This window comes from Amaranthus tricolor, chromosome 5, assembly GCF_026212465.1.
Source record: "Amaranthus tricolor cultivar Red isolate AtriRed21 chromosome 5, ASM2621246v1, whole genome shotgun sequence".
NCBI lineage: Eukaryota > Viridiplantae > Streptophyta > Magnoliopsida > Caryophyllales > Amaranthaceae > Amaranthus > Amaranthus tricolor.
This window is the reverse complement of record NC_080051.1, coordinates 29083523-29108252: the sequence shown is the minus strand read 5'-3', so window position 1 is coordinate 29108252 and position 24730 is coordinate 29083523. Positions and strand designations below refer to the sequence as shown.

General features: G+C 30.6%; 3 protein-coding genes across 3 annotated transcripts; 2 read left to right on the top strand and 1 right to left on the bottom strand.

Annotated features, from left to right (window-relative positions):
* Nucleotides 1–810: 810 nt before the first annotated feature.
* Nucleotides 811–2662, bottom strand: LOC130813224 (UDP-glycosyltransferase 73C2-like). The gene is made up of 2 exons (XM_057679003.1): nt 1729–2662; nt 811–1644 (listed from the first exon to the last, which is right to left on the bottom strand). The coding sequence occupies exons 1-2, from the start codon at nt 2624–2626 to the stop codon at nt 1040–1042; spliced, it is 1503 nt and encodes a 500-aa protein (XP_057534986.1). The 5' UTR covers nt 2627–2662; the 3' UTR covers nt 811–1039.
* Nucleotides 2663–7065: 4403 nt separating this feature from the next.
* Nucleotides 7066–7896, top strand: LOC130812900 (histone H2B.9-like). Its single transcript, XM_057678539.1, has one exon. It carries the CDS (start codon nt 7325–7327, stop codon nt 7703–7705), a length of 381 nt encoding a protein of 126 aa, XP_057534522.1. The 5' UTR covers nt 7066–7324; the 3' UTR covers nt 7706–7896.
* Nucleotides 7897–14259: 6363 nt separating this feature from the next.
* On the top strand, nt 14260–21565 carry LOC130813308 (uncharacterized). Its single transcript, XM_057679115.1, has 6 exons — nt 14260–14490; nt 15120–15211; nt 20468–20546; nt 20631–20725; nt 20855–20950; nt 21034–21565. The coding sequence occupies exons 1-6, from the start codon at nt 14319–14321 to the stop codon at nt 21109–21111; spliced, it is 612 nt and encodes a 203-aa protein (XP_057535098.1). The 5' UTR covers nt 14260–14318; the 3' UTR covers nt 21112–21565.
* Nucleotides 21566–24730: the final 3165 nt, after the last annotated feature.

Genomic DNA, 24730 nt, shown 5'->3' with positions numbered 1-24730 from the left:
GAGCAAAGGGAGACCGAGGAAATATGGGAGAGCAAAGAAACTAAGCAAGCATAAGTTGCAGCGCAGGTGTTCGTTCAAGCACTATATATGCTCGTTCGAGCACCCTGATCCAAGAGCAATTTGATGCGTGCATTTTGTTGCTACTCATAACTCGTGTCAACCCTATCTTTGCCTATATAAATGTTCTATTGTTGTACGTTTTAACATGTAGAGCCAAGCTAAATGCTTAAGCCTTCCATGTCCTCCATTACCATATAATTCTCTACTCTATTTCATTGATGTAATTCCTTCAACTTGTACTGTGCTTTTAGCTTTTATATCCTTTAAACACATAATGAATTCATTAACATAGAATGGTGGATTTAGCCTCATTAATGTTGAACCACCTTAAATCATGGTATGGTGTTGGTGTTTACATTAGTTTTTCTTGCTTAAAATTACGTTAGTACTTGCACATGACCTTATTTCATTAGTGCGTCTTCAAGCCATGATCTTCAATTGTTCTTAACACTATTAGGCTTCGCTTTTGCACTCGTTAGACCTCCCTAGCACGACCAATGTCCAACATTCACGTTAAATGTTTTTTGGATAGATAAATTAACGGTAAGGGTTTTATGAAGTTATATTATTGCTTACATTACAAGATCTTTATCAGAGGAATATTCATGTTAGAGGTATGAACGCAATTAATACCTACTAGCCACTTGGTGTTTGTGTTTTAATTTCAAGGCTCTACACAAACCATACCCATAGACATTCAAGATGACTCTAAATACAAAACAAAGTTGAAATCAAATTATAGTAGTGAAAAATATCAATAGTTAGAAGTACAATCATAAGAAAACATCAGTAAAATCTACTCCTAATAGATGGCTACATATTTCACAAACCTTGTCCAAACCTTGCTTTCTTTATTTCATTTGCTGTTGCTGATAGATTACACTAGCTCTATGAATAACAACCCTTACTCCCTACCACAGTTACTAGCTTATGTGATTCTTTGTTTAGTTAAACATTTAAGATAACATCTTTGATCTTCCTAGCATCCTTTTTGTGTCTGCTGTATGACGTCTTGGATCATTAACCTTAAGCCTCTACTGGAGGATCCACCCTCATCCACTGCTTTTTTTGCCCTTTCTGCGAGTCTCTCAGCTCTTTCTCTCAGTTCTTTCCCTTCCTTTCCATCGTCCATAACTATCTGAACCGCCTGCTTCACACACTCTTTCTTCAGGGTGATAATTCTCGCTTCCTCACCTGGGATCATCCTTGGGTTTTCGATGTTGATGTTGATACCAACTTTCAAAACTTGCACTACAAATTTTGAGTTAAGAAACTGTTCTGAAAAAAGCGGACAAGTAATCAACGGCACACCAGCAGATATCCCTTCAATAGTCGAATTCCAACCACAATGAGTTAAAAATCCGCCTATAGAAGGATGTGATAATATTAGCACTTGTGGTGCCCAACCCATTATGATTAACCCTCTACCTTCAACCCTGTTCTTCAAACCGTCTTCTTCTATCAATCTCTCAACTTCGTGTTGATTATGTCCTCCTCGAACAGCTAAGATAAATGGTTGTTTTGATGCTTCTAACCCTAAAGCCAGCTCCATAATTTGTGATGAATCAAAGTTACAGAGACTTCCTAAACAAGCATAAACTACTGATTTAGGTTTATGTGATTCAAGCCATTGCATGCACTGTTGAACAGAAACTGCAGCTTTATTACCTCTTTGTTCTTTATCCAACTGATCCTGATTGCACAGTGAAACAGGGCCCACACACCATATTGTATTCTTCCCCTTTGCCTCCTTGTATCTTTTATAGTACTCTGATTCTAGCTCCTCAAAAGAATTCACTAACATCCCAAATGCTTCACTCTCTGCCTTTCTCATTTCCACTCTCAAAGGATGACCTGCATGATGTACTGCATTAGGTACCTGAGTTCTAGTCAGCTCAATTCTATCAGGCAAACCCGAAACCATAAACGAGTCAGTATCCGATTTTACACTTCCAAGCATGTCATAGGTGATCAAATTGTGCAAACTTAAGAGAGAAAAACAAGATGTGCCATTGAATACAACCCTTGGAATATTAAATTTTCTTGCAACTTCAGTAGTCCAAGTAAAACCCAAGTCAGAAATCAAGCAACTTGGTGTAGGTTCCAACTCTTGAAGCAAGTTTTCCATTGGTTCTTGTAGTTTAGCAGCAGCTTCAATGAAGTTTATATTATAACTTAATGAAGGAAGTAAGTCCACATTTTCACATCCTTCTGGTAATCCAAACTCTTTCCAAGGAAAGCTAAGGATTGAAACCCTTATATCTAGGCCACCTTTGATTGCTCGGTCTATGGTTGATTCAAAGCGAGAAGCATTCACTGGTGTAGTAACTATAGTGACTGTAATGTCTTCTTTTGCTAACAACTTAGCAATGTCTATGATTGGAATCATGTGGCCTGGTGCCATTAATGGAAACAGTACAAAATGAAGTTTTTCTGGGTTGTTTTCCATGTTTGCCTTCTTTAGCAGTAAACTGGAAGGAAGGACTAAGAACTGAGAAATGAGTAGCTCAAGTTTTATCTTAGTTAAAGGGTTTGAAATTTGAAGAATGTTCAGGGCATACCTCATTGAGTGGTTAGGAGTAGTTTTGAAAATTATGTTTTGAATTCAGTGTATTTTTGTTATTTGACTTATTGTGATGTCATAGGCTCATAGCCATTGCTTTTAACAAAGTCATTTGATGCCCCTCAAACAAAGAAAACCTCTTTGGAGAAATTTTGATCAAAGTAATGCTAAAATTAATTAAATTTCGTCCAGAAAGATTATTATTGTTTTATTTTCTACCAAACCATTTATCTATGTGGTTTTCTCAATTTTATTTGATCCTATAACCATTGAATATGTCAGAAATGTTGTTTTTTGAAATTAACGACAATGTCACCCACTGTTAAGTATAGAGAAACTTAATTCTCACTTCTCATCCATTTAAAACAGATAAAATATTGATAATGTCATGATTACTGTTGTTTTATTTTCCATTAAAACGTCTACGTGTAATCAATATGGGTTTTTTTTCAATTCCATCTAAGCCTATAACCGTTGAATATGTCAAAAATGCTTTCCGATCATATCACCCATTTAAACAAGTATAAAGAAATTTAATTCTCACTTAGCCACTTCTCATCCAATTTAAACAGATAAAATGGTTGAGAATGTCATAGTTTTTCACAAGTAAAAATTGTTAACTTCTGCTGCTTTATTTTCTTCAATAAATATGGTCTGAATTAAAAAAGAGTACACCAATTTGATTATTGAAGCATTAATTTGAGGAGGAAAAACAAAGCAAGTATCGTAGAGTTCTCAATATAGACGACACTTCTCCACACTTCCACGTGGGATAACATCATTCTACTCCCCAGTGGCTTTTTGCACACCTTTTCATTAGGTATTAGCTTTTGGATTGTCATTTAAAGAAATGATCTTATAATAAAAACTTCATATTTTTATTTTCTTTTTAATTCATATTAATTGGACATTTAGCCTATATATCTAATGTGTTTCTCGGAGAAATCATCTCTCACAATAATTTGTGTATTATTTTTTAATTGGGCTTAAGGGTGTTTAATGGGCTGGAAAGAGGCCAGGTCGGGCCTAAGTAAATATGAGTTAGGCTGGAAAAGGGCGCTTAAAAATTAATATGGGCTTTATTTGGATCAAACTTGGAAAAATCGGCCCAACCCATTTTCATTTATAGAAATTATTATTATCCCCATTGATCAATTAGTCAGTGTTCTGAGAGACATCTCTCAGGTCCACTCTATTAAAGCTTAATACCTACTTTTACTCTACATTTTCCTTTATGGGCCGACCTAATCAGAGATGGTCTCACAAAGAGATCGTCTCTCACAAGAATTTATGCTGATCAATTTATAATAATTAAATTGTGAAAACATTAATAACCCTCTTTGACATTGTCATTTATAATAATAATAGTAGAGCTCATTTTTTATTTATAATGACTTGTTTCCGGCTCTTATTAGACCATTTTAAAGTCGAATCCATTGTAATTGTACTAAAGCCCATTTTAGGACCGATCCATATTCAACCCTAGATACCCTTACAAAATCCTTACACAAATAGGGAATTTTTGAAAAAGGTGAGCGAAAAAAAAAATTAATTGAATAAACTATTATTCAAACTATTTCAAAAACTGAGCGTGAAACTCAAGGTTTGGGGCTGTTCGCAGTTACTAACTGCGAACAGGTCAAAAAAGACAAAATAGTTGTTCGCAGTTAGTAACTGCGAACAGCTATTTGACCTAAAAAAAAAAATTTTTTTTTTTTCTGTTCGCAGTTAGTAACTGCGAACAGCTATTTTGTCTTTTTTTGACCTGTTCGCAGTTACTAACAGCGAACAGCCCCAAACCTTAGGTCCGGGAGTTTCACGCTCAGTTTTTGAAATAGTTTGAATAATAGTTTATTCAATTAATTTTTTTTTTCGCTCACCTTTTTCAAAAATTCTACAAATAGGCAGGATAAGGACTCAAAATAAAGACCCAGTCCGTTAAACACCCTTAGAGTTGGAATCAAGTCCATTTTTTTTACCCGTTCAGCTTCCTATATAGAAACAAATAACCATATATTAATGAGCTTGAGGAGTGGTAAGCCATTTCATCATCATCCCTAATATAACCCGTTTATAAAAAAAACTATGATCATAGAGTGGTAAGCCATTTGACGCTAGAAAAGGTTACAATATGTCATTTGTTGTATTTCTAATTAAAAAATTATCAGTATTAATTTAACACTTTACTCATATGCTATGGATAATGTCATATATTGATTATTTTCTATTAATTACATCTTTAATATATAGTTGCTTCCAGCATAATGGTGTGGGAGAGGAGAGGTAGGGTTGTGGTGACTCAGATCACTGGGTAAGTTGAGAACAAATACGTAGCAAATGTTGGATTAAAATAATAATCCAATGGTGAGATTATTTGCAGCGGATAACGACATATTAGATTACTAGATAAATTACCGTGTCAAGCACGGTTTATGAATTATTTAAAGAAAAAATTACTAATTTTATATGAGTAATTAAGTTATTATATGACTCCTAAATCATATTGAAATTATAAATTGATTTGTTTTAAAAGCTATAAAAAATTATTATTATTAAATTGAGATATATATTACTAATATATATAAAACATAATCATAAAATCATGCCCTAAACAATATAGATTATAAGTAATTACATAAAAATAATACTCATAGAAAATTTCAACACATAAAAAAATATATAAATAATAATTTAAATGTTTAATGTCTTTGTAAAACCGTAAAATAAGTTTTCAGCCTAAAGAACATACTCCCTTTAGTCCTTAAAGAAGTTCCCATTTACAACTTTTTTGTATTCTATTTGTTGTTTCCATAAAAAATCTTTTTGTTTATGTGACAAATTTTGAACAAAAATAACCTTGTTCATTCTGAGTTAATATTTTAATAATACTTATGATCCCCAGATTTCTTCCATTAACTTCATTTTAATACTTTTATATTCTTTATGGTCCTTATATATTTTCCACTAACTTTATAAAAATATTTTTTATTAGTTATGATCCCTATATTTTTTCCACTAACTTTTATTTAATGTTTTTTAATGTTTATGGTCTCCACTTTTCCTCCATTAAATTTATTATTTAATAAAATAATATGTCTAATATTTAAAAGATTCTATCTTTCTTAATTCCCATAAACATTCCTTATGGGAACTTCATTAAGGAATGAAGGGAGTATTATTTTACTATAATAATCAACTTATAACCTAATTTATTTATTTATGTGTTATAACTTTGTCTAACATAGATGATGGAATTATTTTTAAATTTATTTCATCAACATTTTTTTCTTATTATTTACTTAAATAATTAATGTATAATCTATTTAATTTGTGTGAATTTTTTAATATAGCCATGTAAGTAGTGTATATGATCATTTTCAAAATTATTTTATTTTGATCTTAATTTATTACAAAAATATTTTAATGAAAATAAATTTTTTACATAAATAATTAATATGTTATTCAATAGTTATCCATTGTAATTAAAAGATACTACATATCTTAATTGATTGTATATGGTAAAAATTAGTAAATAAGATATAGTTTTAAAATCTTTTGTTACTAATCTATTAAAGAAATCTAATCAGAAAGATATTACATGATATGCTAAAAAACTATTTATTTAATAAGAACATAAAAAGAGCGGAAAAAATTTTAAGCACCGTCATCTTGTTTGATTCGTCTCAATGCAAGGATTATTAATATCAACTTTCCATAATTTTCAATTATGTATAATTAGAGATATTAATTAAAAATTGAATAAGTGTATTTGATGAAGTTTATAAAGCAAATGAAACATTAGTAGTGAATTGGAGGGAGTATAATATTTCATCTGTTTTAAAGAAATTGCTACACTAACAAACAATGCGAGGATTAAAAATTGGTAGAGACCATTAAATGGTTAGGTTAGATTAAAAGTGGGAATAAATGAAAGAAAATATATGGATAAATTTTTAAGTGATAGGAACACTTTCTAAAACAGTAATCACAAGTTCTCAAATGAAATGATTTTTTTTTTCTAACTTAATATATATTATTGTCTTTAGAGTGATTGCTTATAATTTTAAAGTGATCATTTTTATAATCTTAGAATCATTATTTATAATCGATCAACTACAATATTAAAGTGATTAATTAGAATAATAAGTTAATTATATGAACTCATCTCATGATAAGACAATATTTTTACAAGATTTACTAAATAAAAATGTTACAAAGTTTATTAGATAAAATAAAATAAAAAGTGTGATATTATCTTAAGAACCAAGAAAGTAGTTTTGGTGCTTAAAACTTTCACAATATTGTTTTTTCAAGTAGAAGTGGGTTGAACTGTCCGGCCCACAAAAAAAAAAAAAAAAAAAAAAAAAAAAAAAAAAAAAAAAAAGTTAGAAGAGAGACAATGAGAATTGAAGGAGGTCGTAACATGCCGTTTCGTTGAAATTCGTTCCCACACCCGAAACTTAAATTCCAAGAAAGCCTGTTTACGTTCCGCAGTGACGCTAACATCAAATCGAATCTCAGTCGTCCATCCAACGATTAAAAACCCGGCAACCACTGAATATCCACCAATCAAAACACACCTCTCACTTCTTATAAATTCCCTGAGAAGCTTCATTCTACAATCTTCATCTCATTTTTCATCGCTTCGATCACCATCACCAACCCAAATCGTATTTCTCTTTCCTCAAGAATCCATCTCCAATGGCTCCTAAAGCAAACAAGAAACCTGCTAATGCCGAGAAAAAGCTTCCTAAAGACGCAGCACCTTCGAGTGACAAGAAGAAAAAGAAGGCCAAGAAGAGCGCAGAAAGTTACAAATCCTACATCTTTAAAGTTCTCAAACAAGTTCATCCTGATATTGGTATATCCGGCAAAGCGATGAGTATAATGAACAGTTTTATCAATGATATGTTTGAGAAGTTTGCTCAAGAATCATCTCGCCTTGCAAAATATAGCAAGAAACCTACCATTACTTCTCGCGAGATTCAGTCTGCTGTAAGGCTGGTTTTGCCCGGAGAATTGGCTAAGCATGCTGTTTCTGAGGGTACTAAGGCTGTCTCTAAATTTACTAGTAATAGTTAGGTCTTTGATTTGGTAAATTTTAGGTTTTGCGATTTCTGATTTGTTATGTCAATTTTGAAAACTGGTGTTCTGCTTGGAAATTGGAATGAACAAACTAATACTACTACGTAATGTGGATATAATAGTAACTCTGATTTTTCTCAAATTGAATATCCCCCAATTCTTAACTTCGTTGAAATTAGTTGTTATAATTAGGTATAATGATTAATGAGTATACTTAATATACTTGTTTTGATTCTAAAAGTTCTTTGATTATGATTGATATATATATAAGATGTTGAAACGTATTTTTTTTATATACATTGATTTGTAATTTTTTGATTTTTTGATTTTTAGTCTTTTCTAATTCATATATCAGTAAATATATACTCTATTATAATGTTCCTTTTTATACCTATAATAATCTTTTGAAATGAAATTTCTTAAAAAAAAATATTTTTTAATATATGTATATATATAGAAAAGGTATATATTATAAGAATATGAATGGATAATTTTGATATCAAATCATGATCAAATTTAGAGTTACCATAAAATGCATCATAAACTTCAAAGTTTATACACTTTAAAATATCTAATTATTCTACTCATATAAACTCTAAAATTTTTAGCTATAATGAGAGGTTGTACCTACAAAGCAATGGAGAAAAAAATACAAAGACAATGCAAATTTTGATTTAGATAGAAAAATGATAGATAGATCATTGATTTAACATGCAGCACAATTGCATAATTATCCGATTGGAGACAACTTCCTTTATTATGAATAAATTTCAAGATCAAGAGAAGTGAAATAAATCATCTACTTTTCTTCTGATTGTAAGATAATATTATCAGAAACCCTATAAAGAATATTAACAATCTTTAAAAGACTATTAACATCAACTGGGATGGGACTAGTCAACTTCTCAAGAGCAATTTTACAATTTTGATAGTCAAAATCAGCAGAATCCAATTCCTTCTTAGCAAATTCATAGTCTCTTTGGTACAGCGAACTCATTGCTTCTAGTAACTTCTTCCCGAACTCATCAATTCTTGAAGCACACAAAGTGTACGTGCTAGTGATATTTTCCTTGGATGCAAGATCCGTAAACCTTTGGTTGAGTAAACTTGATGTGTTGTAGGTGCAATACATAGCATCGGCCGCTAGTTCTCGAACGGTTTGTTCGAGCGCTGCGGTGCTATCTAAGCATTGATGGCAATCTTTTGGGTATGGTGTTTTGGTGCAAACATGGGAGATGAAAGCGGCGTCGCCATTGACGGATGTTGAAATATAGAGATCGATGATGATGATAATGAAGAGGGTGTTGAGTAGAAAGGTTTTTGTTAAAATCATGTTCATGACTTTGGTGATGCTTGTTAGGGTACGAATATATATATATATATATATATATATATATATATATATATATATATATATATATGATCAAATAAGATGGATTTTTAAATGAGAAGGATGAGAAAGATTTTTATTTGACTTCGTTTGGTTACTATATATAAAAAAAGATACTATGTTATAAATTAAGAACATTTTAAAATTATTTCATAGTTACTTTTCTATGTAACATAGATACTTTTACAATTACGAACATACTCAATGGATCTCTCCCATATATATATATATATATAATTTACTTTATTATATAGGCAAAATTTCTACCAAGTACCAAACATCCAAATGGAAAAGATCTTAATTGTAATTAAATTTATCTAGTTAAATCACGGTTATTTGTTAACTTGATAAATTACCCTTATTTGTCATGATTTAATAGGGAACGAATTTCGGAATTTTATTTTAATTTTAATTTTTTTTACTTTCTTTATCTTTTTGTGGTGATTTACAAACCCGTTACTAACTAGAAATTTCTAACTTATAATTAATAAGAGAGAATTTTTAAAGATTACTTGTGCATAAAGCTCGTCAACACATGAAAATCGGGAGATGGTTGTGCATTGAATATATATATATATATATATATATATATATATATATATATATATATATATATATATATATATATATATATATATATATATATATATATATATATATATATTTGAAGTAAATACAATGAAGCAAAGAATATTTCTTATCCTAAAATGATTTTAAACTTGAAAGTTTTCAAAGAGATTAGACTTGGTCAAAATATAGTACTAAAATTTATTAAGATGATTTCGATGCATATAGAGTTTATCAAAATAAAGTTGACCATCCTCTCATGATCTGAAATATTTTTAAAATATAGTTTTTGTTATTTAAAGTTGTTTTCATTTGTTACTTTAGATCGTTTTATTTGTTGTTCTATGTAAAATCTTTCTATTTATATTTTAGATTTTTAAACATAATTAAACCTATTCAACCACATTTAAATATTTTATTAACACAAAAATTTGGACGAGACAATCTCATTATGGGATTGTTAATATGGGCCGACCCAAGTCCAATTCCCTCATTTTCTTCTAACTTCTTTAATTAAAATTTCCTTTTTTTTCTCTATTTTATTTCCTTTCTTGATTCTTGTCATTTTTATTTCTTCCTTCTGATTCTTGCCATTTTCCAAAGGTTTTGAATCAATTATTCCTCTTCAAAATCGTTAAATAATTCAACGTCAACTTTTTAGTAGTTTTTTATGATTATTGATTTTAATTTTCAAGAATCAAAAATGAGAAATTAATTCAAAGCATAATTAAAATAATTTAGGATTGAAGATTACTTTGAAAGAGAATTGAATTGAAGGAACAAGACAATAACACAAAACCCTAAAAAAAATTATAATGTAGTCGTTGGATTGAAAATTACGTTTTCAACCATGTTAAACACACGTTTATATATATTTCTAAATAGTTATGATATAAATTGACAGTTATGATATAAATATATTAATAATTAAGTTATGACATATAAATTAACAGTTGATATTTTATGATATAACTTAAGCTTCAATTATCTTTTTAAAAATAAGTATTCAAAGTTTATAAAGATATTGTATAGGTTTTATATCAAATTGAATATGTTAATAGTTTTAAATTATGACATATAATTTGACAATCGATGTTTTATAATCTAACTTAATTTTGAACTTATAATCTTCAATTATCATTTTAAAAATAAGTATTCAAATTATATTGTATAACATTTAGTTCAAATTTAATATATTAATAGTTAAATTGTGACATATAAATTGACAATTGATATTTCATAATCTAACTCAATTTTGAATTTATAATCTTCATTTATCAATTTAAAGATAAGTATTCACATTGACTAGAGTTATTGAAATGCATTAAGTTCAAATTAAGTATGTTAAAAATAAAATTGTGATGTTTAAATTCACATTAAATTATCGTCTGCATCTTTTCATAATGTATGTAAAGTCATTTCCATGTCGAATTCATTCATTAAATCCTCAATTTGAGAGATTTTTGGAGTTTTACATATGAAATGTCAATTTTCTTGATAGTTTCTTGAAAATTTACAGAGATTTGTGAAGAATTAAATGTGCAAATTTTTTTTGATTTTCGTTCCTTAATGTCGAGCTTGAAGTTTGGCGGTTTTAAAATCCTTTTTGTGAATAACACTTTTAAATATGGCAGTTAATATATTATTCAGTCAGTTTCCTAAGAGACCAGCCCAATCCATTAAAACTTAATGCATACTTTTACTTTATATATTTTTTTATGGGCTGACCCAATTAGAGATGGTTTCTCAAAAAGACCGTCTTTCATAAAAATTTGTGTTTTTCTTTCAGCTAGTCTTGGAAGAGACGACCTCATAATGAGACCGTCAATTTGGGCTGGCCCAATTCGCGCGTGTATCAACCACACATGCTTTCTCTCGTTTTTTTTCATTTTCTGGGCATTTTTCAATTTTAATCTTAAAGACATCAATTTTGACCTTAAAGGTATCAATTTCAACTTAAAAGTAAACTTTAAACAGATTAATTAACATCAAAAGTTTCAATTTTGACCTATTTGTGATCAATTTTGACGTTGAACTGATCAATTTTTACCTAAATGTAGTTCTATTTCACAATTTGAGAACAAAATTAATAAAATTGTATTATTTTATTATTATACGAAAGTTTTAAACAATAAATAAATGGTCAGTAACACTATTAATGATAGTGTTAAAACATTGTACAATACACGTAATTTTATTCAATGCAATATGATGGTTCTAATGGAACATAAGAGTACTTATACTCTTTAATCATCGATCAATAATAGTGGTATTACTCTTTCTTCAACACGTTTATATATATTTGTAAATAGTTCAAATTGAATATGTTAATAGTTAAATTATGACACATAAATTGACAATTGATGTTTTATGATCTAACTCAATTTTTGAACGTATAAGCTTCAATTATCGTTTTCAAAATAAGTATTTCAAACTCTATAAAGATATTGTATAGGATTTAATTGAAATTGAATATGTTAGTAGTTAAATTATGACATATAATTTGACAATGATGTTTTATAATTTAACTCAAATTTAAACTTCTAATCTTCAATTATCGTTCTAAAAATAAATATTCAAATTTTATATATATATATATATATATATATATATATATATATATATATATATATATATATATATATATATATATATATATATATATATGTGTATATATATATATATGTGTATATATATATATATGTATATATATATATATATATATATATATGTATATATATATATATGTATATATATATATATATGTATATATATATATATGTATATATATATATATATGTATATATATATATATATGTATATATATATATATATATGTATATGTATATATATATATATATATATATATATATATATATATATATATATATATATATATATATATATATATATATATATATATATATATATATATATATATATATATATATATATGTATGTATATATATATGTGTGATTTTATTACACGCGCGAATAGGGTCGGCCCAAATTGACGGTCTCATTATGAGGCCGTCTCGTCCAATGCCAGCTGTTTTTCTTTTCTTTTTTTTTATACTGGAAATAAAATTGGACTGAAGAGAAAAATAAATTGTCTCATAATGAAACGATGTGGTCCAACACCAACTGTTTTATTAATGCTTTATGGAGTTAGAAAACGTGCGTTTGTAAATAAAAATGGCTCTACCATTTGAAACCAATTGATATAATATGTATCTTTTGGCTTTTGTGAATAAAAACGTCTCCTTTATTGTATTTGTATCCCCTAAATCCTTGTAGATATTTTTGTTTTTTAGGTCTTCCAACAGACCAACACTATGAAGTGGTGGTAATTAAGGACTCATTTCTTCGAGATGAAAATGCAGTCTCAATGTCATCATCCCCGATTCGACGACTCATTTTTTCAAGCCCTTTTATGTTCAGACCAAAGTTATTACAATAAATTACATAATGAGATTTTTTTTTTTAATAAAAGCGATCAGACCGCATCTTCGAGCTCGGTCCGTGTAAAAATCTATTAAATATAAAGGGTTTTTATCCAACCCGATTCATATTTGCTTAAAAATGATCTCATTCGTATTCGATCCATTAATTACAACTAAATTCATGACTAGAACTTTTTCCATCACAATTAGGATTGTAAATTTAATTTGGTTTGATACAAATGCAAAATAAAATTAAAACCAGAACTTTAATTGCTTTTTATTTGCAATACAAATCAAATTACACTTTAAAAATCCAATCAAGACCATAAAATGAAATTAGGTCAACAAAAAATAATTAAAAACTAAACAAATATGTGATAATCATAATTTCAATAAACCAAATTTAAAATTTTAAAAATCCAAACTGACTTTATTAAAGTCACAACTAAATAACATATAATAATTCTAAATTTAAGTGTTGAATTTTGTTTGTATCAAATATTAAAAGCACAAAAGTGAATCCTTTAAAAGAAATACAAAAGTGGATATATATTTAATTTAGTTAAGTCTATTTGGTCAAATTTAAGATTGTCTCACAATCAGAACGAAGGGAGAAATTTTACTTTGGGAGCCATTTAGTCAATATATGAGCACAAGTTTTTAGTGATATGAAGGATACCTATTGAAAAATGACCAATATATTAACAAAAATTATGGTTAAATGATCAATACACTAGTAAAAATAATATAGTTAAATGATCGACAAATTAACAAAAAATTTATAAATGGATGATTGACAGTAGCAATCTCAGCAGGCTGAAAAGTAATGTATTTGAGAAATCATTTTTATTTTCTGACACATAAAAAAAATATAGAGTAAGTTATTTCGTGGGCATTAAAAACATTTTAGGTAGGCATTTAAGATATTGTAAGTACTACATGCTTACTTGGTGGGTATTAAGGATATGATAAATATGCATTAAGAATGATGTAAGTGGGTATTAAGAATGATGTAAGTAGGCAATTAAAGATACTGTGATTAGATATTTAAGAATACTATAAATAGACATACATTATATATATTATAAGTAGATATTAAAAATGATGTAAATAAAGATTAAAAATAAGTGCTAAATTGTTCTCTTTATTCTTTTACTTAGTTAAAAGCGTTCATAACTTAGATAGAGCCTCCAGCAAACTAGGTTCTTCAATGGCGGTACCCGAGCGAACGAACGGTATGATTGGAGACGACGACAACGACGTTGAAGATGGCCTCTATGAAGTACAAACTGTCGTTGAATTCGAGGAGACTCCTCCCCACCTCCGTGACCTCGCCGCCGCCTCTCAGTCCGGTGACCTCCCTGCCCTCCGCCAAGCGCTCGGTAATTCCTCTTCTCTTAATTCCTTGTTTAATTTCTTCCCTCAATATTAATTTCTGTTTCTAGGGTTTACGCTATTTTTTTTTTCATTAATATTCGATTTTCTTCTTTTTTTGATTCCTTTCCTTGATAATAATTTGGAATTTTTGATTCATTTTCTTTCATCCCAATTTTTTCCCGTATGTTTCGATTACTATTTACTAATGTAGACCTCATTTCGTTTTCATGTTTCTGTTTCTTTATGAATTTACACACTTTAAGTTCTAATTATGCGTTTACACTTGTTTATGATGAAAATTTTGCATTATTTATTTCATTGTCAATTAGGGTGTGTTGAATATAAATTTTGTTAATTTTGTATCAACAACCCTTTTATTGCGAAATTTTTGGGTTGAAAGAAAATAAGAAATCAATGTGTTTTCTGATCATTGTCATGTTAATGTGGAAGCAATTAGTATCTGGGTTTATTTTTGTGTATGTATTGAATGCCAATTTTGCCTATTTTCTGGTGTATATTGTTATTTGTAATCTAAACTTAATTGTAAAACTGATGTCAGTTTCTGTTTTTTCGATTATGTAAGTGACTTTATGTTGATAAGCTGTTTTGTATTCTACTCAATGCGTATGTGTAGATGACTTGGATGGCCATATTGATGAGCCTATTGAAGACGGAGATACCGCTCTCCACCTGACATGTCTCTATGGTCATTTGCCTTGTGTTCAGGTACATGTCTCAGTATCACAAAGCAATAGTTATTTTCTGCAGTTTTTAACAGAAAAGGTAAAACTAATTGTATTAAATTGATTATTGTAATGAATCATACAACCTACTGTGAGCATGTGTCTCACATATATATATATACAAGGAGCTAGCAATACAAGGTGAAATGTAAAGCCTACACGTGTCCTATCATCATAACTAAAATGTACACATGTCTAACAACATTCTGTTATTGCCTAACAAACTGATATTACTAATACTATATGCACTAGACTATATAGCTTGTACACAAACAGCTTCTGCTTATCCTTGTGTTGCTTGCCTTGCATATCTATGCTGCTGGGAATTCTTGATTATCCTCCTTGTTATCTGATGTAGCTGCACTACATGGCTTAGTAATCTTAATATCCCCCCTCAAACTAGGAGGCGGTTCACTAACACCTAGTTTGGTCAAAAGATACCTGAACTAAGAAGAAAGCAATATTTTGGTCAGAATATTTGCCAACTGATGTTGAGTAGGTAGATAGGAGAGCTGGATAGTCCTTCTAGGACTTTATCCCTTGTAAAATGGCAATCTATTTCAATGTGTTTGGTTCTATCATGAAACACAGGGTTCTTAGCTATGTAAATGGCAAATTGGCTATCACAATGCAATGTGACAGGCTCCAATTTATCCACCCCAAGGTCTTTTAGCAACCTTACTACCCAAGTAATTTCAGAGGCAGCATTAGCCACTGCCCTATATTCTGCCTCAGAGCTAGACCTAGAGACAGTTAGTTGCTTCTTAGACCTCCAACTGACTGGAGAGTTACTAAGCAACACTAAATAACCTGAAACTGAACTTCTAGTTGTAGGGCATGCTTCCCGGTCAGAATCAGTGTAAGCTTGTAAGGTTAGGTTAGCACACCCTTTTAGAACAATGCCTTGTCCTGAAGTAGAAGATATGTAGTTCAGAGTATGGACCAAAGCTTCCCAATGTGGACTCCTAGGAGATTGCATGAACTGACTTAAAGTCTGAACAGTGAATAATATATCAGGCCTAGTATGTGTGAGGAAATTCAGCTTCCCAACTAGGCTCCTGTATAGCTCACCATTGGACATAAGGTCTCCATCAGTGGAATTTAATTTTAGATTAAGGGGCAGAGGAGTGACTACCCTTTTAAAGGTTGGCAGACCACTAGCAACCAATAATTCTTTAGTGTATTTTTGTTGAGTAAGTATCATCCCTTGAGATGTGTAACTTACTTCAATCCCTAAGAAAAAATGTAGTTGTCCCAAATCCTTTATAGTGAGTATGTTGTCCAGGTGATGTTTAATATAAGTGATTTCACTAATATTATTCCCTGTGATCAAGATATCATCAACATACACGGCCATGATTGTGATAAAATTTTCTTGTCTTTTGATAAACAAGAAATAATCATTTTTAGACTTTGAAAATCCTAACTTGTTTAGCTCAATCATTAACTTTTCATGCCATTGCCTAGATGCTTGTTTTAGGCCATATAATGATTTTTTGAGCAAACACACTTTATTGTCAAGATTAGATATCCCTTGAGGCGTAGTCATGTATACCTCCTCATCTAAGTCTCTATGTAAAAAAACGCATTATTTACATCCAATTGATGAACTATCCATTAATGGTTGGCTGCAACAACTAGGAGACACCTAACAGTGGTTAGCTTAACTACTGGACTAAAAGTTTCTTCATAGTCTATGACTTGCTTTTGGTTATACCCTTTGCAACCAACCTTGCCTTAAACCTTTCTAGGGAACCATCAGACCTTAGTTTCACTTTATAAACCCACTTGTTGCCAATAGTTTTTTTTCTAGGGGTAGAGATACAATATCCCATGTATGATTGTGGGATAAAGCCTTTAATTCTTTTTTCATGGCTTCTACCCATTTAGGATTCTGAGTTGCCTCATGATAGGACTTTGGTTCAACATATTTATCATGGGTCTTAACAATTTTCTTATGTGTACTAGACAAAGCATGAAACTGAATCAAGTTACACCAAGGTGTGCTTGTATTAGAATTGCACTGATAATCTTTTAAGTAGTCAGGCCTCTTTTTCATTCTTGCAGGTCTGTGAGTATTGATAGAAGTATCATTGATGTTATCAGAAAAAAACTCAATCTTGTTGTCACAATTACTACTATCATGCTTCTTAATATTTTTCACTTTTGGACATGCCATGTCCTAGAGTTGCATGATCATCAAATTTTTCAGATATGTCAGGGACATAAGTTTGTGAGTGCTCATCATTTACAGGATTAGAGGCACTCATATGATAGTTTGACTTTGGAACAAACAAGTTTTTAATAGGAGCCTGATCAATGTCATCAAACCTATATGGAAACATTTTTCATGAAAATATACATCTCTGGAAACCATTGTACATTTGGTCTTAAGATTGTATAATTTGTATCCCTTTTGATGTTGAGAATAACCTATGAATATGCATGGGTCTGCCCTTGCTGCCAACTTATGCCTATCCCTCTTTAAAGTAGAGGCAAAGCACAAACAACCAAACACTTTGAGAAGATCATATGAAGGTTTTGTGTCGTATAACTTCTCATGTGGTGTTATATTATTTAAAGGAACTAGGGGCATTTTGTTGATAACATGTGCAACAGTGAGCACACAATCACCCCAGAAGATAATGGGAACTTTAGATTGGTGATATAATGTTCTAGCCATCTCTAGTAAATGCTTATGTTTGCGCTCTACTACTCCATTTTGTTGTGGAGTTTCTGCATAACTAGATTGATGTAGAATACCTTTACACCTATAAAAATCTAGGGTTTCTCCTTGGCTAAATTCTTTTGCATTGTCCGTTCTTACTATCTTAATGTGCTTACCAAATTGGGTGTGAACAAGTTCATAAAAGTCTTTAAAGATTTTCAAGAAGTCACTTTTTATTTTTGAGGAATATAACCCATGTAAACCTTGAAAAGTCATCTACAATAGTACAAAACATATTATATTTTAGTCTTGTAGAAAATTTCATTGGTCCCCAAAGATCTATGTGTAACAACTAAAAAGTATCATTCATTTTTATTGAACTTCTTTGAAATACTTTCTTGGTTTGATTTCCCAATGGACAAACATTACATAGGTAGTTCTTCTCAAAATTATTACATTGTAAATCAGGAAAAACAACTTGAAGTCTACTAAAAGGGATATGATCCGGTCTTAAATGCCACAACTTGATTTTCTCTATGTTGTTGGAGCTTTTATTATGTGCACACACAATAGGATACTGTGTCTTTTTATCTTTATCCTTGATAACAGAAGAAGTTGGAAAGTATGACTTTCCTAATTGCATAAGCATAGTTGGTGTTGCAAGAGTCATATTTTCTTCAACATAGTAAAGATTGTTTCTCAATCTACCAAGAAGCAAAGGCCTCATCAAAGGCTCCTGTATAACACAAAATTCAGTGACAAAGCTAACGTTTATAGTTTTATTCCAACACAATCTATGCACAGAAACAAGATTGTATTGGAATCCAGGCACATATAGGACTTCATTCAGTATCAAGCCATTATTTAGGTGAACTGTTCCTAGATATTTAACTCTAACATGTGTGCCATCTGGGATAGTCACAACATTCTGTTTATTGTGTTATAATGTTTGAATAGAGAAAGGTCACAGCATATATGGTCAGTAGCCCCACTATCAATAATTCATCGAGGGGCTCTAGAAAAGTTAAAACAACACTGACCTTCAAGATGTGCAGATGCAACAATAGAATGATCTTTCTCTTCTGTCTGTTTGTTGAGTAAACACAAGAGTTTCTTGTACTGATCTTTAGTTAGTTTGGGCTCAACATCTCCTTCTTCATTTTATGCTTGGGCTGCGTTGGTTTTGTTAGTTTCATCCTTCTTCCAAGTGTTGGGTCTATAATTCGCAGGGTACCCATTGATCTTCCAACACCTCTCCATGCTATGCTCATACAACTTGCAATGATCGCAATAATAGCTTCCTTTCTTGTTTTGATTGAATTTCCCCGTTTCATTATACTTTCTTTTATCAACTCTACATGCAATGGGTGTTTCTTAGTTGTCATTGATTGACCCCTTGCTCAATTCTTGATGTGTTTGTTCTTGCATCAAGATCCTGTATGCCTCTGCAGCAGAGGGTAATTCTTTCATCATCAAAATTTTACTCCTTATGTGTTGACATTTAGGGTTCATCTTCATTAAGAATTCCATCAATCTACTTCCTTGTTGGATCTTTACCATTTTTTTGATGAGTTCACAGCTACACCCTGAGCATACACATGTTGGTGCTGGATCTAAACTATCTAACTCATCCCATAAGCCTTTCATCTTTGTGAAGAAGCTTTCAACGCTCTCATCTGATGACTATATAGCTTTCCCTATCCTTTCTTGAATAGAGAATAATTGGGCACATGAGGTTTGTCCATACCTCTTAAAGTTCATCCCATATGTCTTTAGCTGTTTTTAACCACTGCAAGGTATTTGCAATTTTTTCATCAATGACTGACAGCAGCCAACCCATTACAACATTGTTGACTCTGTCCCATGCTTTTCCATGTATGGCACTGGTTGTTGATCTTTTAACAGTGCCTTCAACAAATACTAACTTGTTCTTCCCTGGAAATGCAATAACCATTGCTCTTTTCCAATCTTTAAAACCCACTTCATTAAAGATTTTGGTAATGATCTTCTGACCTGAATCAGTAGGGTGTAGAAAGTACACGCTTGATTGATTAGCTGTTGGATCAGCGTTCGTAGAATGGTTGGTTCTGCCCATTGATAACATCAGAAAGAAGAAAAAAATGGGGAAAACTGGATTTAGAGCAAACCTGGCTCTGATACCATAACAGAAAAGGTAAAACTAATTGTATTAGATTGATTATTGTAATGAATCATACAACCTACTGTGAGTATGTGTCTCACATATATATATATATACAAGGAGCTAGCAATACAAGGTGAAATATAAAGCCTACACGTGTCCTATCATCATAACTAAAATGTAAACATGTCTAACAACATTCTGTTATTGCCTAACAAACTGATATTACTAATACTATATACACTAGACTATATAGCTTGTACACAAACAGCTTCTGCTCATCCTTGTGTTGCTTGCCTTGCATATCTATGCTGCTGGGAATTCTTGATTATCCTCCTTGTTATCTGACGTAGCTGCACTACATGGCTTAGTAGTCTTAATAGTTTTCAATGTTAATAATACATTACTTACATTTCATTTCACTTGTTTAGCTGCTCTTGGAACGAGGAGCCTCCTTGGAAGCCAAAGATGAAGATGGAGCAATTCCGTTGCATGATGCTTGTGCAGGGGGTGAGTCAAAAGTCTAATGCACCCAATTTGCGTTTGATCGGATTTTTTTAACATAGTGGACTTAATTCTTATAACTGGTTACAGGATTTACTGAAATAGTTCAATTCCTTATCAGCAGAGCCTTCGATCCAGAATGCTTGAGAAGGATGTTTGATGCTGTTGATGTCGAAGGTGACACTGTAAGCAGTTTATGAACACCATTTTACATTCTTAAATATATGTATAATTGTCATTTTGTCTCAATCTTGGAGCAGATTAATTGATGAGCTATTCCTAATGTTATTTTGTTTTGCCTTTCAATTTTGCAGCCGCTTCATCATGCAGCACGAGGTGAACATCTAGATGTTGTAAGGTTGCTGCTCGCTCATGGGGCTTCTCCTAATAAGAAAAACATATATGGCAAGGTGATTGAGTTAAATGGTTGGTTTTACTTTGATTATATTCCCGTTCAATGTGAAGCTCAGATATATTTGATGTTATCGAACAGATTCCAGCCGAGCTAGCTGAACCAGAGACGGAAGTGAAGAGGCTTTTAGAAGCTGCTGCAAATGCTATATCATCTTAATGTCAGTCCCCCATAAATTTATAGACAAATAGGTTTCATTTTATGTGTACTTCTCAGTACTAGACATATTCATGTACTAGACAAATAGGTTTCATCTTTATCATAGGATTTGATGGAAGTTTTAGTGTTTTTTTTTCATTATCAAGAGAATACCCAATTTTTTGTTTAAGAAAGACAGATTCCCACATTTCTGCCAATGCCCCTGTTAACAGAGGATTGAAGAAGATTGATTCTTTGGGAGATTGTAAACATTTCAAATATGTGAAAATCTTAGCTTGTTTATGTCACGTCTGCTTGTTTATGACATGATAATGGCGTAAACACGGTCTGTTCAGTGTGTTTTGACGTCTAAATTGAACCAAATTAGTTAGTTGAACATTTTTTTATCTAATTTCAACTATCAGTTATCAGCTAATATTTAATATTGCATCACGATAGACGTATAAGATAGAAAATTAGGGTTTTTGTAATTGAAAAGATATTGTATTCAATCAACATATCACACAAATTAGTACGTTTTTTTATTCTTTTTATTTGTCTCATTTACTTTTAAGTTACTATTCACTTGTCACTCTTAATATATATTTTATTTTTAACTTATAAGTTAAAACATAGTCAAGTGGAATTTTGTTTGATTTATCTCAATGCAATGATTATTAATATCAAATTTTCATAATTTTTAATTAAACATAATTAGAGATATTAAATATTAGAATGTTATCTCAGTAAATGTAAAAAAATAAATGTGACTAATAGGTTGAATAGGAATAGGAGGGAGTAATAGATAATTTATGTTGTTGCGTATGATTTTACCTGTTAACATGAAAGAAGTATTAGCTATTATGCTTTCAAATAAAACTCTGCTGATCCATTTAATTAGTGGAAGTTGATACTTAGGCCCTGTTTGTTATGGAGCTTTTAGACGATGAAAACGGATTTGTATATTCATTTGCGATAATTGTTGTTTGGTTAAAGTTTTTAATAACCATTATCGTTTTTAAATATTAATGGACTCCTTTTAATTGTTTCCACTCCTCACTAAGCAGTAACAATTATATTTCCAAATCTGGTATCACTAATTATCACTTTATCCATCATTTGCGATACTTGTTTCACAATGATTCCATTACTTGTTTGAAACCAAACATATGATAAGATCAACTCTTATTATTATCTTTCCCTTTCTTAAATATTTTCATTCCGTTCCATGTAAACAATGTGTATTTTCTTTTCAAGGAATCTCATTTGCTAAACACTCTACAGTCAAATGTGTTTGGTGGGAACAATCTTAGGATGAGAGATCTCTTGATAAACTTTTTCCAAGTTTGTACGAGTGAGGTCAAAATAGGTTGAAAGGACTTGTTTTGTTTGTATGGTCAGTCTACAGTATTAATAAATAGTCACCGATAGGGAAGGGCATTTAAGAGTCTGGATTGGGTTTGGACCCTTCTCGGTCCCAGACCCTAATTTTAGAGTAGGGTCCAGATCCGGACCCTAATTTTAAGGATCTAAAAAATTAGATCAGGACCCAGACCCTTAGGGTCTGAACCCGGACTCTAAAATAATTATTTTTTTTAATAAGATAAGATTTAAGGGTCTAAAATATAGACCCTAATTAAAGTCTTTAAAATTAAATTGAGATTACAAATCATCCATTATTGAAAATCCATCCAAAAAAATCATTAAACATGAACATAATAAAATGACATTTTCATAAACATATTTTGTTTTTTAAGGTCCCAAATTAGTTAGATAAAAATGGAGTTTGAGGAATTGAAAAGAATAATTACTATATTGAACATGGATTAAACATGAACATAAACAATAAGTCAAGTTCAATTTGTTTAGCTAAAATGGCGTTGAATTTCATTAAAGAAAACAACGAAAAAGCTCTTCAATCGTCTGCAGTAAGCTGTTACAAAATTTCTTCCCAAAAGTATGAGCTTAAGTAACAATTTCCAAACTCAAGAGAAGTTAAGAGAAGAAGCCAAATATCTAATATTAATGACATTAAACATAGAAAAAATTGATGAAACCCTCAAATTCTTAGAAAGAAGGGAAAACTTAAGAGGAGAGAGAAGTGAAAAAGAGGAACAGTACCGAATCTGATTCAAGAAATGGCAAACGGTAGTAATATTAAAAAAATTATCAATACCTAAATAAGCTCTCACCCTCAAAAATAAAAGTTTAAAAAAATAAAAAGGGTTCAATGGTCGGGTCCGGGTCTACTCGGATTCAGACCCTTAAAATATTTTTGGACCCGGATCCTTAGGATCTAAAAAAATAGACCCTTACCCTTAAAAAAGGATAGGGTCCAATAGGGTCCGAGTAGGGTCTTAGACCCTTGCTCATCTCTAGTCACTGACAATTCGATTGGGTCGGGGTATTACACTTCATCCAGACATCCACGATAGGTTAACGTGATCTACTATGCATATGAGCTATCCACTTTGAGTTTTGCTACTATTTTCTTTTTCTAAATTGTCTCACTCTCTCACATAAAGATATAACATATGTATAATATATGGATTTCAAATCACATTTGTCCCAACGAATATGAATTTGATGGATAGAAAATAAATATGAATATGAACTATTATATTTATAGTTAGTGGATAAGTTGTGATATGAGGTCTTATGTGCTCAGTATCCATATATTTTGTTTATTTTATACATGTCCATTTTATATATATCTATCTCATACTATAAATACACTACTTTATAATAATTTTACATATTATTTTTATTTTTCTATTGGCAAATAAAAATATTAAAATTCCTATTATGATCCAATAAGAATATCTATGTTTCTAAAATAATATTTTAAAGATGTTCAAACATATAAATATTAAAATTTGTAACATGACCCAATTCAATCTAGATTATGTTTCTAAAACTAATAGATTAAAACTTTTCTAAGATATCAATTTTAAATACTACATAAATTTTTGATTTTATTTGTAAACTTTTCATATCTTGGATAGAAAAAAAATTCAATTTCATAAAGAATGACAATAGTTTGAAGTGCAAATAAGGAATGCAATGGATATGGTCAATACTATAGTACTGAATATGCTTATTTGGATATTAAGTAAAAATAATTTTAGATACGGAATCATGTGCATAAAGGTGACTCGCACAAGTGAAAAATTTACCTACCATAATTGAATACTCAAATGGATATGACATATGATTACATATAAGAAGTATTCAAACCTACCAAATTATTCTTTCATTCTTAATCATATAAGTTGGATTGATTCAAAATATGTTAGTTATAGTTAAAGTAGTGATTCAGTAAGTAATTACTATTTAGGAGTTATTTTTAATTTAGTAGAGTAAGTTATGGGATTATGAGATAAACTCCCTATTTTTATGTGTAGGTAGTTATTTAGTTCTTCTATTTAATAGGTACTTGTATTCCGTTTTAGTCTATATCTCCCAACATTCAGTGGCGGATTCAGGATTCAGAGTTTCATGGGGCACCAACGAATAGACAAAGTTTCTACAGAGTTTCGTTTGTATAATAAACAACAAAATATCTTTTATTTTGGCAAAATGAGTTGTAGAAGCACAGTAATTTCAAGACAAAGCCAAAACGCACTAATCCCATGACAAA

Bases quoted from the DNA above. Each gene is read 5' to 3' on its own strand.
- LOC130812900 (XM_057678539.1), top strand. From the start codon at position 7,325: ATGGCTCCTAAAGCAAACAAGAAACCTGCTAATGCCGAGAAAAAGCTT.
- LOC130813308 (XM_057679115.1), top strand. From the start codon at position 14,319: ATGGCGGTACCCGAGCGAACGAACGGTATGATTGGAGACGACGACAAC. The intron at 20,547-20,630 runs GTGAGTCAAAAG...AACTGGTTACAG, and splicing joins GCATGATGCTTGTGCAGGGG to GATTTACTGAAATAGTTCAA. The intron at 20,726-20,854 runs GTAAGCAGTTTA...TCAATTTTGCAG, and splicing joins TTGATGTCGAAGGTGACACT to CCGCTTCATCATGCAGCACG.
- LOC130813224 (XM_057679003.1), bottom strand. From the start codon at position 2,626: ATGAGGTATGCCCTGAACATTCTTCAAATTTCAAACCCTTTAACTAAG. The intron at 1,645-1,728 runs GTAATAAAGCTG...ATGCTTGTTTAG, and splicing joins GTTGGATAAAGAACAAAGAG to GAAGTCTCTGTAACTTTGAT.